At 47.3% G+C, this 14806-nt stretch overlaps 1 protein-coding gene across 1 annotated transcript in view; it reads right to left on the reverse strand.

The window, feature by feature from the left end:
- Nucleotides 1-3267: 3267 nt before the first annotated feature.
- LOC126188794 (uncharacterized) overlaps nucleotides 3268-14806 on the reverse strand; it is a 108878-nt gene continuing 97339 nt past the window's right edge. Inside the window, exons 2-3 of the mRNA XM_049930408.1 lie at nucleotides 3474-3689; nucleotides 3268-3385 (exon numbers count right to left, since the gene is read on the reverse strand). Of these exons, the coding sequence (XP_049786365.1) occupies nucleotides 3268-3385; nucleotides 3474-3689 (334 nt within the window). The remainder of the gene's footprint in view (nucleotides 3386-3473; nucleotides 3690-14806) is intronic.

Genomic DNA, 14806 nt, shown 5'->3' on the forward strand with positions numbered 1-14806 from the left:
CTCCAAGCGTACATTGTCAGAAATTTCTTCCTCGAATTAAGGATATTAGCAGACTTCGTTTGGCTAAGAGTGCTCCCTTTGCCTCTGCTAGTCTGCTGTCTTTTCGTCTCCTCACTACTTTGTCCTTCAGTTACTTTGCTCCCAAGGTAGCAGAAGTCCTTCATTTCGACTGCTTCGTGGTCCCCAGTGAGCCGTGGCGGGACTGGTGCCAGAGCTATCTTTGGTTAGGCACTATCGATTCCCTTTTGTCTTTGGAGCCCGGGTCGGCTCAGGATGTAGCGGGCAGTACGGAGTGGGAAGGGACAACAACGTTGGGCACGGCACGCGGAAGTGCGCGTATTAGCGAGACGTTGGAGAGACGAAGCGAGCAAGGTGTGCCCGAGTACGGGCGGCAGTTGGCGCTTGATCGTACTGGGGTCAGAAGCAGCGGACCGGCGCTGTGGCTTCTTGGCAACCTTGTGAAGCTATGCATGTGCTCGCTTCCGTGAAGGAACACGCTGTTACTATCGGACTAAGCAACGTCTGGTGCCTTCGCTACATCGATCCAGCAGCTGGCATCAAGTTAAGTAATTCAAGTCCTACCATTGATTAGTGAAATATAATGATGGTTGCTCTCGAGGCAGCAAGGCGTTGCAAGAACTGTAATCTGATATTTCATGCCTCTTATTAAGTATGTGCTTCGCTCCTTAATACTATTGTTCTTACTTCAGCTGGCAAATGTCTAAAACATTGATACGTGTGCGCAGCCTTACCGAACGATCTATGTGTCTAAAGATTGCCGTGTGGTACCTTACAGGCCCACATAAGGTGAAGGAAGGGTTGTTTGGTCCCCTGTTGTCGCTTCTGATTTATGTTTCAGAGATCGGAAGCAGTGGGCCACCGAAGTGCATAACCTCCCCTTTTAAATTACTAGCGGCCGTACGGGCGGTGGACTTCGCCTGAGCTCGCGTGTGCTGTTTGGTTCCGATTTCGGTGTTCTGAACGGGGTGGAAGTACAGACGGAGTCCACATCTCAATTCTAAGATAAGTACTCAGTCGCCTCCGCCGTTCGTGGCCAAGACGCGGTCTCATAATCTCGGGCCTCAGTTATTGTACAAGCTGCAGTTTTCTAATACTTGTGGTGGCTCTGCAAGGCTGCCCGGGTTAAGTGTTTTAAATATTTGTCTTAAGAATTTTGAGGGATTTCTAGAAGAATGTGTCTGAATTGAAACAGTTTCTAAAATTGCGGTGCAATTCAGCCTTAGTGGAGTATGTCAGTTTTGATGGGGAAATAACTGGGTTATTATTGATAAAACTGTCTATAACCTTGTAAAGTTGTTTGGTAATATGTCACCTGGGAGGGGCGGTTTACGATCTATGTGGAAATAATAATTGATTTCCTGCTTATTTGATGAAAAGTTTATTTTAAATGATTTACTTATACCGAATGGCGGTTTTTTAAATGAGATTAATTCGCTTGTGGTTTCATATAACAAGCAGTTTGTAAAACTGGCCTGAGTGGCGGGTTTTTAAATGTTTTTAAAGAGATTAATTCATTTGTGGTTTTATATAACAAGCAGTTTTTAATGCTTGCCTGAATGGCGTTTCTTAAAGAAACTATTATCTCATTTATGATTTTAATTCTCTTAATGATTTATCGATGATGCAAATAAATATGTTGAAATGAAATGGTCACTGTGTGGGTCAAGTCCTTCCACTCCCTTTATGTTAAAGGTTAAGGAATTTGCAGTTCAAAACAGAAATAACGCATCACCCAGTCTTGATGTTAAGCTTATCACTAATCTCATTTGAGCTGCTCCTTATTACTTTCATATTTCTTCAGTTTACTCTAAATCTATTTTCTATACTCATTAGACTGTTCATTCGATTCAGCAAGTCCTGTAATTTTTCCTCGCTTCCACTAATGTCATCAGTGAATCTTATCATTGATATCCTTTCACCCTGAACGTTAATCCCACTACTGTACCTTCTTTTTAATTTCCGTCTTTGCTTATCCAATGTTTACAAGGGTAATCCCAAAAGTAAGGTCTCCTATTTTTTTACGAGTACAAAGACCTGTTTATTTCTGCAATGGTTTACATCAGTTTACAGCTTGAACATTTAGCAATTTTTCGACTTAATCACCATTTCTGTCGTTGCATTTTTGTAGACACTGTGGCAGTTTTTGTATTTCCATGTCATACCAGGTCGCCCCCATGCTGTTCCCAAACTTATCAACCTCTTCTTTCATCTCGTCCTCGGAGCTGACTCGCTGGGACCACAAATAACGCTGACAGTTACTTCGAAACTCTGAAAAAACTCGAACGGGCAATTCAGAACCGGAGAAGAGGAATGTTGAGCAAGGGCGTACACATTCTCCTTGACAACGCTCGCCCACTCATCGCTCGGCACACTGTTGCTCTCCTGCAACAGTTTCAGTGGAACATAATCACCGACCACCCTGTAGTCCTGACTTGGGGCCCAGTGACTGTCACCTGTTCCCTAGGTTAAAAGAACGTTTGGCCGGAAATCGATTCAGTTCCAACGACGAGGCGAAAGAAGAGGTTCATAACTTTCTGAACAGTAGGGCGGCGAGCTGGTATGACATACGCATACAAAAACTGCCACAGCGTTTACAAAAATGCATCGACAGAAATGGTGATGATGTCGAAAAATAGCTAAATGTTCAGGCTGTAAACTGATGTAAAGCATTGTAGAAATGAACAGATCTATGTACTTATAAAAAATAGGAGACCTCACTTTTGGGATTATCCTCGTATATTGAACAGTAAGAGGGAAAGATTACACTCATGTCTTCTACCCTTTCTAATCCGAGCTTGGCCTTGCATTGTTCATTAAACTGAAACAAAACGTGTGACTGGCCTGTACAGTAGTAAGCAGTTGAGCAGTGTATGAAGCTGGTGGTTCCAGTTCACTGTCAGCCGGCCGGAGTGGCCGAGCGGTTCTAGGCGCTACAGTCTGGAACCGCGCGACCGCTACGATCGCAGGTTGGAATCCTGCCTCGGGCATGGATGTGTGTGATGTTCTTAGGTTAGTGAGGTTTAAGTAGTTGTAAGTCCTAGGGGACTGATGACCTCAGAAAGTTAAGTCCCGTAGTGCTCAGAGCCATTTGAACCAGTTCACTGTCACTATTACATTGAAATCCTGTTGTCAGTATGTGTGTACAGAAGAGAAAATGGAGTCAGGGGACCAGAAGGGAAAATGGAAGTTGGAGAGAAAACGAAACTGGAACGATAAAATACTGGTGAAATAGCAAGAAACCGGCGTTTATTTGGTAGTTTCAGGCTTAACCGTCATCGTCAGTATGTGGTCACTCCACTGTGCCAGGTCCAGGGCTCTCGGGCTGCGCCGCCGCCGCGAGGACCCTTGGAGTGGAACCTGCACGCTGCAACAAGAGACGGAGCAGGTGAGAGGGTGCTCGGTGAGAAGGGGAGGAGGGAGGGGGGAGGGGCTTTAGCCCTGGCGGTACTCACGTCTCTTGAACTGGCAGACGTCGCGGTGCCACGTACAGCAGTTGATGAACTCCTCGAGGCGGCCGTGCTCGCACGTGGCGTACACCGGCTGGATCTCCAGCGAGCACTGGCCGGGGCACGGCCACTCCAGCCGCCACTGGTCGCACTCGTCGTTCGAGATGGACAGGTAGGCGTCGGGCGGTACCCCTCCCGCGGATGCCACGGCCGCTGACGCAGCTGTGGGCAGACCAGCGCATCCGTATATAATCGCGAAATAACGTGTGTGCTATGCTGAGATCAGTGGGGTACACAGGTAGTGTGGTGTCACCGCCAGACACCACACTTGCTAGGTGGCAGCCTTTAAATCGGCCGCGGTCCGTTAGTATACGTCGGACCCGCGTGTCGCCACTATCAGTGATTGCAGACCGAGCGCCGCCACACGGCAGGTCTAGAGACACTTCCTAGCACTCGCCACAGTTGTACAGCCGACTTTGCTGGCAATGGTTCACTGACAAATTACGCTCTCATTTGCCGAGACGATAGTTTAGCATAGCCTTCAGCTACGTCATTTGCTACGACCTAGCAAGGCGCCATTACCAGTTACTATTGATGCTGTAAAACATGTACCGTCAAGAGCGATGTTCACCAATTATGGATTAAAGTTAAGTATTCCAGAAGATACGTACGTTTTTTGCTAGTCTCAATTCCTTGTCCTTCCAGACCTCACGCCAGCCTGTGTGAGCTTAAACGCGTGCCTTTCGCCTTCCTCATAGTGGGTTGGCTCTCTTGCCAATCCACAACAGGTAGTCTACAGGATGGGCAAAGTAAAAGTGGCCCGGAAACTGTTTCATACTGCTCAACAGCTCAAACAGGCAATCCAACTTACACCATGTGCCCCAGGTGCAGATAGCGTGCTGCCTGTCTTAGGTGTACGAAATGCTTTCTGGGCCAGTTTTATATTTGCCGCACTGTGCAATATCTCTGAAAAAAGGTGGCAGTTTTCTTTTATTTGTGTCAGAACCATCAGAATACAAATTAAAACAAAACCAATTTGTGGCAATAACACAGTTTTGCAGGTATGGAACTCATAATACACAAGTTGGAAGAAAAAAAAAATAGTGCATCTGGCATATGCTACTTGGGGGTTAGTACACTACTGGCCATTAAAACTGCTACACCACGAATACGACGTGCTACAGACGCGAAATTTAACCGACAGGAAGGAGATGCTGTGATATGCCAATGATTAGCTTTTCAGAGCATTCACACGAGGTTGGCGCCGGTGGCGACACCTACAACGTGCTCACATGAGGAAAGTGTCCAACCGATTTCTCATACACAAACAGCAGTTGACCGACGTTGCCTGGTGAAACAGTGTTGTGATGCCTCGTGTAAGGAGGAGAAATGCGTACCATCACGTTTCCGACTTTGATAAAGGTCGGATTGTAGCCTATCGCGATTGCGGTTTATCGTATCGCGACATTGCTGCTCGCGTTGGTAGAGATCCAATGACTGTTAGCAGAATATGGAATCGGTGGGTTCAGGAGGGTAGTACGGAACTCCGTGCTGGATCCCAACGGCCTCGTATCACTAGCAGTCGAGATGACAGGCATCTTATCCGCATGGCTGTAACAGATCGTGCAGCCACGTCTCGATCCCTGAGCCAACGGATGGGACGTTTGCAAGACGACAACCATCTCCACGAACAGTTCGACGACGTTTGCAGCAGCATGGACTATCAGCTCGGAGACCGTGGCCGCGGTTACTCTTGACGCTGCATCACAGACAGGAGCGCCTGCGATGGTGTACCCAACGACGAACCTGGGTGCACGAATGGCAAAACGTCATTTTTGTGGATGAATCCAGGTTCTGTTGACAGCATCATGATGGTCGCATCTTTGTTTGGCGACATCGCGGTGAACGCACATTGGAAGCGTGTATTCGTCATCGCCATGCTGGCGTATCACCTGGCGTCATGGTATGGGGTGCCATTGGTTACACGTCTCGGTCACCTCTTGTTCGCAATGACGGCACTTTGAAAAGTGGGCGTTCCATTTCAGATGTGTTACGGCCCGTGGCTCCACCCTTCATTCGATCCCTGCGAAACCTTACATTTCAGCAGGATAATGCACTAACGCATGTTGCAAGTCCTGTAGGAGCCTTTCTGGATACAGAAAATGTTCGACTGCTGACCTGGCCAGCACATTCTCCAGATCTCTCACCAATTGAAAACGTCTGGTCAATGGTGGCCGAGCAACTGGCTCGTCACAATACGCCAGTCACTCCTCTTGATGAACTGTGGTATCGTGTTGAAGCTGCATGGGCAGCTGTACCTGTACACGCCATCTAAGCTCTGTCTGACTGAATGCCCAGGCGTATGAAGGCCGTTATTACGGCCGGAGGTGGTTGTTCCGGGTACTGATTTCTCGAGATCTATGCACCGAAATTGTGTGGAAATGTAGTCACATGTCAGTTCTAGTATAATATATTTGTCCAATGAATACCGGTTTATCATCTGCATTTCTTCTTGGTGTAGCAATTTTAATGGCCAGTAGTATATATGTACTGACAGTGGCTTCAACTTCGCCCGCCACCAGATGACGTAGTGACATAGACACGAGAGCGCCATCCGTGCCTGCCCTCTGATATGGAATGCTCACAACCAGAAGGCTCATTGTTGCACAAATGTGTGAAGCAAGCAGGCAGCTATACCACGGAGACGCACTTGTGCTTCCTACAGTCGACTGAGCGACTTTGAAAGGGGTCAGATAGTAGCCTCCCGAGTCACGGGACGGTCCGTTCGGTGAACTGCCACACAAGCTGGATGTGCTGCGTCAGTTGTGCAACGATGCTGGTTAGCAGTGGTCACGTGTACATTCTCACACCCAGAGACGAGAATCTGGAAGTCCACGCAACGCAGACTCCCGCCAGGATCATGATATTGTAAGGGCAGCAGCGGCAGATCGAACAACTACCACGGCACACATAAGAGGGCTTGTGAGCACGGACGTGCCAACACGAGCTGTAGCGAACCGGTTATTAAGGGCACACACAGCTCTAGTCCATTCTCCGCTGACCCCACAGCATCGACGTGCACGGCTCGACCGGTGCCATCAGAGGGTCACTCGGAAGACTGAACGGCGCGCCGTGGTCATCGGCGATGAAAGCAGATTCTGCCTGCACACAAGTGATGTTGTTCAAATGGTTCAAATGGCTCTCAGCACTATGGGACTCAACTTCTGAGGTCATCACTCCCCTAGAACTTACAACTACTTAAACCTAACTAACCTAAGGACATCACACACATCCATGGCCGAGGCAGGATTCGAACCTGCGACCGTAGCGGTCTCGCGGTTCCAGACTGCAGCGCCTAGAACCGCACGGCCACTTCGCCCGTCAGTGATGGTTGTTGGCGCGTACGAGGTAGACCTGGTGGGCACTGTCTGGTAGAGTGCAATCCTCCAAGACACACTGGTCCCCCTCCCCCCCCCCCCCCCCCCCCCCGCCCGAGGTATTACGGTCTAGGGTGCGATGAGGTACAGCTCTCGTGTTTCCAGAGATGACACTAACCAGCGCTCGGTACGTGCAGAACGTTGTCACACACGGTCTTTTGCCGCTCTTGCAACAGGAAGGTGATGTGTTGTTGCAGTCGGGTAATGTACACTCACACAATGCGCGTGGAACTCACCTCTGCAAGATGTGCGGAAACTTCCCAGGCCAGCTCGGTCTCCGTACTTTTCTCCAATTGAGCACGTGTGGGGTGTGATCGGCCGAGATGTGACTCGTGCGGCCCGTCAAGCAACAGTTCTTACAGAACGACGTGGACAGGTCGGGGAGGCGTGGTACAACATTTTCCTGGAAAGTATTCGCTTTCTGTACGATTGACTGGATGCCAGAGTAAAGACCTGCATTGCTGCCTGTGTAGGCTACACAATACAGTACCATGCGTGTTTCACCTGGTGTCAATACCCGGTAAGTCAGCACCGCTTGTAGTATTGATCTGTAAATGTAGTAGTATCATGTACTCCATATGCGCCGTTGTAAGAATAAATCTTGAGTGAATTGGAAACCTCCAAACGGGTGTACAAAATTTTTTCCAGCAGTGTAATTACAGCTTTTCCCCAAAACTATCACGCAACAATTTGTGATGTTATACGCACATCCTCTTGGTCGATGTATTCGATCTCATGCGCTGCATTATAACAGCAGAAAATATTGAGTACTGTCAGTGACTGTCCAACTAACTGATTCTTCTTTATCCTTCTTTCATTATGGTAGGGGCTTTTTTTATTTTGCTGCAGAGCTGAAAGCTTCCAGGCTAGCTGGGTCGACATAGAAGTTTACTTAAAAGGGCCAAAAGAAGCCACGAACGCGTTCGGGACTGAGCACTGTCTTCAGAACTTTTAGGCGAATGCAGAATTTTCTTCGGTCACTCCTGCGCCTTGAGCGGTACAGAGGTTCAGCTATCTGTCCTAAAACAGTACTGTTCGAGACACAGGGAAGAATGCTTATACAAGGGATAAAAATCTAAGGCAGATTCAGCCCTTCAGGGATGCAGCAGTGTGAGAACCGCCATCTGCTTCAGCAGTCGTGCCATAGAATAACGTTCGTTTCAGGTCCTTGTGACAGGCTTTTCATTGGTTCATAGTGTTTATTTCTGTAGAGTGAGTGCTTGTTCGTGCGTGTCTATACGTAAACGATTCTGTTTGTCAGCTTCAGAATCGTATCATCGAGTGGGAGAGGGTTTTCAGTTTCCTCCTCACACCACGGCGCTATAGATTAATTATAGCAAAATCTGCAAAAGTAGAAGTTTGTTTAACCTTTTTACAAGACAACATACAGAACTCGCAATGAGTGCAACTACTGGCCGATGAAATTCCTACTCTGGCAGAAATAGCCAAGCTTCAGACCGTTAAGATAGAGAACGCTAACGGCTAGGTGCTCGAAGAGAACACTTGTCGCTGGGGGACCGAAGAGCAAAGACTTCCTGTTAGGATATCGATGAAACGGGTCTTGCAGCCGTAAAGAAGGATGTCTCCATTTTAGTGCAGACTATAGAGGCCGATCTCGACTCAGAATCTCCTGCTGTTACTGCTACCGACTTCCACCTTCATGTTTTATGTGGTAAGAATGGTCCGGAATTGCAATCACTGATCGTTAGGAATGCAGTATTAGTTAACTACGAGCTGATTGTATGGTTTTAAGATTTCGTAGCAAGCTAGTTGCTTCAATCAGGCCCTCTGGCTATCTTTCTGTTGTTCATACTTATTTTTCCATATTCTTTCTTTAATCCACTAACCGTCCATGCAGTATTTGGTCGTATCCATGAATTATTCTCATAATTATGCTCTTGTCAGTTTATTTAATGTAATTCGTGCATTGATGCTTTGTGGTAATAAAACTGTTGGCTACAGTGACTACTTGCTCTTTTACAGATAGATGGTGCCTTTTCCTTTAATATACAGGATGTTACAAAAAGGTACGGCCAAACTTTCAGGAAACATTCCTCACACACAAATAAAGAAAAGATGTTATGTGGACATGTGTCCAGAAACGCTTAATTTCCGTGTTAGAGCTCATTTTAGTTTCGTCAGTATGTACTGTACTTCCTCGATTCACCGCCAGTTGGCCCAATTGAAGGAAGGTAATGTTGACTTCGGTGCTTGTGTTGACATGCGACTAATTGCACTACAGTACTAGCATCAAGCACATCAGTACGTAGCATCAACAGGTTAGTGTTCATAACGAACGTGGTTTTGCAGTCAGTGCAATGTTTACAAATGCGGAGTTGGAAGATGCCCATTTGATGTATGGATTAGCATGGGGCAATAGCCGTGGCGCGGTACGTTTGTATCGAGACATATTTCCAGAACGAAGGTGTCCCGACAGGAAGACATTCGAAGCAATTGATCGGCGTCTTAGGGAGCAGGGAACATTCCAGCCTATCACTCGCGACTGGGGAAGACCTAGAACGACGAGGACACCTGCAGTTGCCGAGGCAATTCTTCGTGCAGTTGACGATAACCCTAATGTCAGCATCAGAGAAGTTGCTGCTGTACAAGGTAACGTTGACCACGTCACTGTATGGAGAGTGCTACGGGAGAACCAGTCGTTTCCGTACCATGTACAACGTGTGCAGGCACTATCAGCAGCTGATTGGCCTCCACGGGTACACTTCTGCGAATGGTTCGTCCAACAATGTGGCAATCCTCATTTCAGTGCAAATGTTCTCTTTACGGATGAGGCTTCATTCCAACGTGATCAAATTGTAAATTTTCACAATCAACATGTGTGGGCTGACGAGAATCCGCACGCAATTGTGCAATCACGTCATCAACACAGATTTTCTGTGAACGTTTGTGCAGACATTGTTGGTGGTGTCTTGATTGGACCCCATTTTCTTCCACCTACGCTTAATGGAGCACGCTATCATGATTTCATACGGGATACTCTACCTGTGCTGCTATAACATGTGCCTTTACAAGTACGACACAACATGTGGTTCATGCACGATGGAGCTCCTGCACATTTCAGTCGAAGTACGCTTCTCAACAACAGATTCGGTGACCGATGGATTGGTAGAGGCGGACCAATTCCATGGCCTCCACGCTCTCCTGACCTCAACCCTCTTGACTTCATTTATGGGGGCATTTCGAAGCTCTTGTCTACGCAACCCCGGTACCAAATGTAGAGACTCTTCGTGCTCGTACTGTGGACGGCTGTGATACAATACGCCATTCTCCAGGGCTGCATCAGCGCATCAGGGATTCCATGCGACGGAGGGTGGATGCATGTATCCTCGCTAACGGAGGACATTTTGAACATTTCCTGTAACAAAGTGTTTGAAGTCACGCTGGTACGTTCTGTTGCTGTGTGTTTCCATTCCATGATTAATGTGGTTTGAAGAGAAGTAATAAAATGAGCTCTAACATGGGAAGTAAGCGTTTCCGGACACTTGTCCACATAACATATTTTCTTTCTTTTTGCGTGAGGCATGTTCCTGAAAGTTTGGCCGTACCTTTTTGTAACACCCTGTATGCATGTGTGGTGTAATACCTGTGGTGTATGTAGGGCTGCCCCCTACATATTTCGGTCATCATACATACATGTACCTTTCGTGGGCCCGGTACGGCCCCTACCCAACACCGACTCAAAGGAAGGCCTCGGCGCTTGTTGGTGACGTCACGTCAGCTAGGCACGGCGAACGCCAGGTCTGTTGCAGGCAGAAACGCCTGGGAGTGCTTATCACTATAAATCTCTTATTTTTGGACAAAATGTTTGGTATTGTTTTGGATTCTGCAGTTTTATTTAGATGAAAGATTTTCTTACTATCGTAAAGCTACAAATGAAGATCATAGTTCTGTATTGCTGAATCCTGTCGAAAGAAACATAGATCAATATGAGAAGATGCTTTGCTCCATTGCAAGCTTCGGAAATTTTACATTCAAGTAACTATATTTACTTGATCCATTTTGTTATCGAAACTTACCCTAACCCCCTTACAATGAACTCGTTTCTTTTATTTATTTATTCATTTTCGTTTGACATCGTCACTGGAAATGTGAACTAATTTACATGTGTAAATGTCCAACTGTTGCCAGTCATTAGATTACATTCGTTTTCAACGAAAGGAATTCTAAACAGGAAACAAAATAGCTTCATACATCGAAAACACTGCTGAGCTTAAACTTTTTAAACATGCACATTAGAAAAGAAAAATATCCCCCTCTTGCAACTGAAAGGAGAAACTTTATAAGATAAAAAAATTTTATTTGATAAAACAAGTATCTTTTGCCTCTTCTTGTGTCCCCCACCCCCTCCCCCAACGTGTACAATCGCAAGATATTTCATTGACATTCAGTGCTCCTCACCCCATTGTCAACCAAGATACCTAAAGAAGAGCACCAATATGTTCACAGTTTCTTGTAAAAGCAACCCAGTACAATCGCAACTTCCTCAGATTTACAACTAAGGTAAAGAAGCACGAATTCTGTTGGTGCTGGTCCATGAAGTTGTTTTTGTATGTCAATCCTTAAAAAAGGTGGAAATTTAAGTTCAGGAGTACACTATTTGTTAAGAAGTGTAATGAATTGCACAATTAATTGATTGCAGAAATCTCTAAGAACATTGTGTTGGTCAACTACCGCCAATAGTTTCACATTTTCCTGTGTCAGAGAGGGAGACACCACCATTATGAGTATGCCTGCAACAGACCTTGTGTTCGCCGTGCCTAGCTGACGTGACGTCACTAACAAGCGCCGAGGCCTTCCTTTGAGTCGGTGTTGCCCTACCTCACCTGGGGCGTCGTGTGCAAACGGAAGTCTATGTATTGTGTACAGTGAAGCGTCCCACAGCCGCCACAGAGTCCAGAGTGGCCAGACGCACCGCTAGGTGGCGCACAAGTCACTGTGCGGAGCGCTGCGGTCGCAGGAGCGTAGTTACGTCCTGGCGGTCACTTGTCCTCGTGACGCCGAAGCTGTATCCTTCCGCCGGCAGCACTTAACAGGGGGAACTTCCCCTATCGCACCGTCCTCAGATTTCTACATCTGCATCTACATGGATACACGGCAAATCACACTTTAAGTGCCTGGCAGGGGGTTCATCGAACCACCTTCACAGTAATTCTCTATTATTCCAATCTCGATCAGCACTCGGAGAAAACGAACACCTTTATCTTTCCGTGCAAGCTCTGATTTCCATTATTGTATTACACTCCTGGAAATTGAAATAAGAACACCGTGAATTCATTGTCCCAGGAAGGGGAAACTTTATTGACACATTCCTGGGGTCAGATACATCACATGATCACACTGACAGAACCACAGGCACATAGACACAGGCAACAGAACATGCACAATGTCGGCACTAGTACAGTGTATATCCACCTTTCGCAGCAATGCAGGCTGCTATTCTCCCATGGAGACGATCGTAGAGATGCTGGATGTAGTCCTGTGGAACGGCTTGCCATGCCATTTCCACCTGGCGCCTCAGTTGGACCAGCGTTCGTGCTGGACGTGCAGACCGCGTGAGACGACGCTTCATCCAGTCCCAAACATGCTCAATGGGGGACAGATACGGAGATCTTGCTGGCCAGGGTAGTTGACTTACAGCTTCTAGAGCACGTTGGGTGGCACGGGATACATGCGGACGTGCATTGACCTGTTGGAACAGCAAGTTCCCTTGCCGGTCTAGGAATGGTAGAACGATGGGTTCGATGACAGTTTGGATGTACCGTGCACTATTCAGTGTCCCCTCGACGATCACCAGTGGTGTACGGCCTGTGTAGGAGATCGCTCCCCACACCATGATGCCGAGTGTTGGCCCTGTGTGCCTCGGTCGTATGCAGTCCTGATTGTGGCGCTCACCTGCAAGGCGCCAAACACGCATACGGCCATCATTGGCACCAAGGCAGAAGCGACTCTCATCGCTGAAGACGACACGTCTCCATTCGTCCCTCCATTCACGCCTGTCGCGACACCACTGGAGGCGGGCTGCACGATGTTGGGGCGTGAGCGGAAGACGGCCTAACGGTGTGCGGGACCGTAGCCCAGCTTCATGGAGACGGTTGCGAATGGTCCTCGCTGATACCCCAGGAGCAACAGTGTCCCTAATTTGCTGGGAAGTGGCGGTGCGGTCCCCTACGGCACTGCGTAGGATCCTACGGTCTTGGCGTGCATCCGTGCGTCGCTGCGGTCCGGTCCCAGGTCGACGGGCACGTGCACCTTCCGCCGACCACTGGCGACAACATCGATGTACTGTGGAGACCTCACGCCCCACGTGTTGAGCAATTCGGCGGTACGTCCACCCGGCCTCCCGCATGCCCACTATACGCCCTCGCTCAAAGTCCGTCAACTGCACATACGGTTCACGTCCACGCTGTCGCGGCATGCTACCAGTGTTAAAGACTGCGATGGAGCTCCGTATGCCACGGCAAACTGGCTGACACTGACGGCGGCGGTGCACAAATGCTGCGCAGCTAGCGCCATTCGACGGCCAACACCGCGGTTCCTGGTGTGTCCGCTGTGCCGTGCGTGTGATCATTGCTTGTACAGCCCTCTCGCAGTGTCCGGAGCAAGTATGGTGGGTCTGACACACCGGTGTCAATGTGTTCTTTTTTCCATTTCCAGGAGTGTATTATGATCGTTTCTCCCTATGTAGGCCGGCGTCAACAAAATATTTTCGCATTTGGAGGAGAAACTTGGTGATTCAAATTTCGTGATAATATTCCCCCGCAACGAAAAACGGCTTTGTTTTAAAGATGTCCACCCCACATCCTGTATCATGTCAGTGACACTCTCTCCCCTATTTGGTGATAATACAAAACGTGCTGATCTTCTTTGAAATTTATCGATGTACTCGGTTAATCCTCTCTCGTAAGGATCCCACACTGCTCAGCAATACTCCAATAGAGGGCGGACAAGCTAGTGTAGGCGGTTTCTTTAGTTGACCTCTTACATTTTCTAAACGTTCTGCCAATAAAACACGGTCTCTGGTTTGAATTCCCCACAACATTTTCTATGTGTGCTTTCAAATTTTAGTTGTCCGTAATTGTAACTCCTAGGTATTTAGTGGAATTTACTGCCTTTCGATTTCACTGATTTATCATGTAACCGAAGTTTGACGGATTCCTTTTAACACTTATGAGGATGACCTCAACTTTTCATTATTTAGAGTCAATTTCCAATTTTCGCACCGTTCAGATACCTATTCTAAATAGTTTTTCAATTTGTTTTGATCTTTTGATGGCTTTTTTTACCAGACGATAAACGACGGCATCATCTGCAAACGACCTAAGATGGCTACTCAGATTGTCTCTTAAATCATTAACATGGATAAGGAACGGCAGAGGGCCTATAACACTACCCTGGGGAACGCTAGAAATCACTTCTGTTTTACTCTATGACTTTGGGTGAGCTACTACGAAATGTAACCTCTCTGACAGGAAATCACGAATCCAGTCGCATGACTGAGACGATATTCCATAAGCACGTAACTTGACTACAAGCTGCTTGTGAGGTACAGTCTCAAAATCCTTCTCGACATCGAAATATACGGAATCAATTCGAAATCCTCTATCAATAGCACTCAAAACTTCGTCTGTATAAAGAGCTAGTTGTGTTTCATAAGAACGATGTTTTCTAAATCCATGTTGACTGTGTGTCAACTGACAGTTCTCGTCGAGGTAATTCATAATGTTCGAAAACAACATACACTCCTGGAAATTGAAATAAGAACACCGTGAATTCATTGTCCCAGGAAGGGGAAACTTTATTGACACATTCCTGGGGTCAGATACATCACATGATCACACTGACAGAACCACAGGCACATAGACACAGGCAACAGAGCATGCA

The sequence above is a fragment of the Schistocerca cancellata genome, chromosome 5, assembly GCF_023864275.1.
Source record: "Schistocerca cancellata isolate TAMUIC-IGC-003103 chromosome 5, iqSchCanc2.1, whole genome shotgun sequence".
Lineage (NCBI taxonomy): Eukaryota > Metazoa > Arthropoda > Insecta > Orthoptera > Acrididae > Schistocerca > Schistocerca cancellata.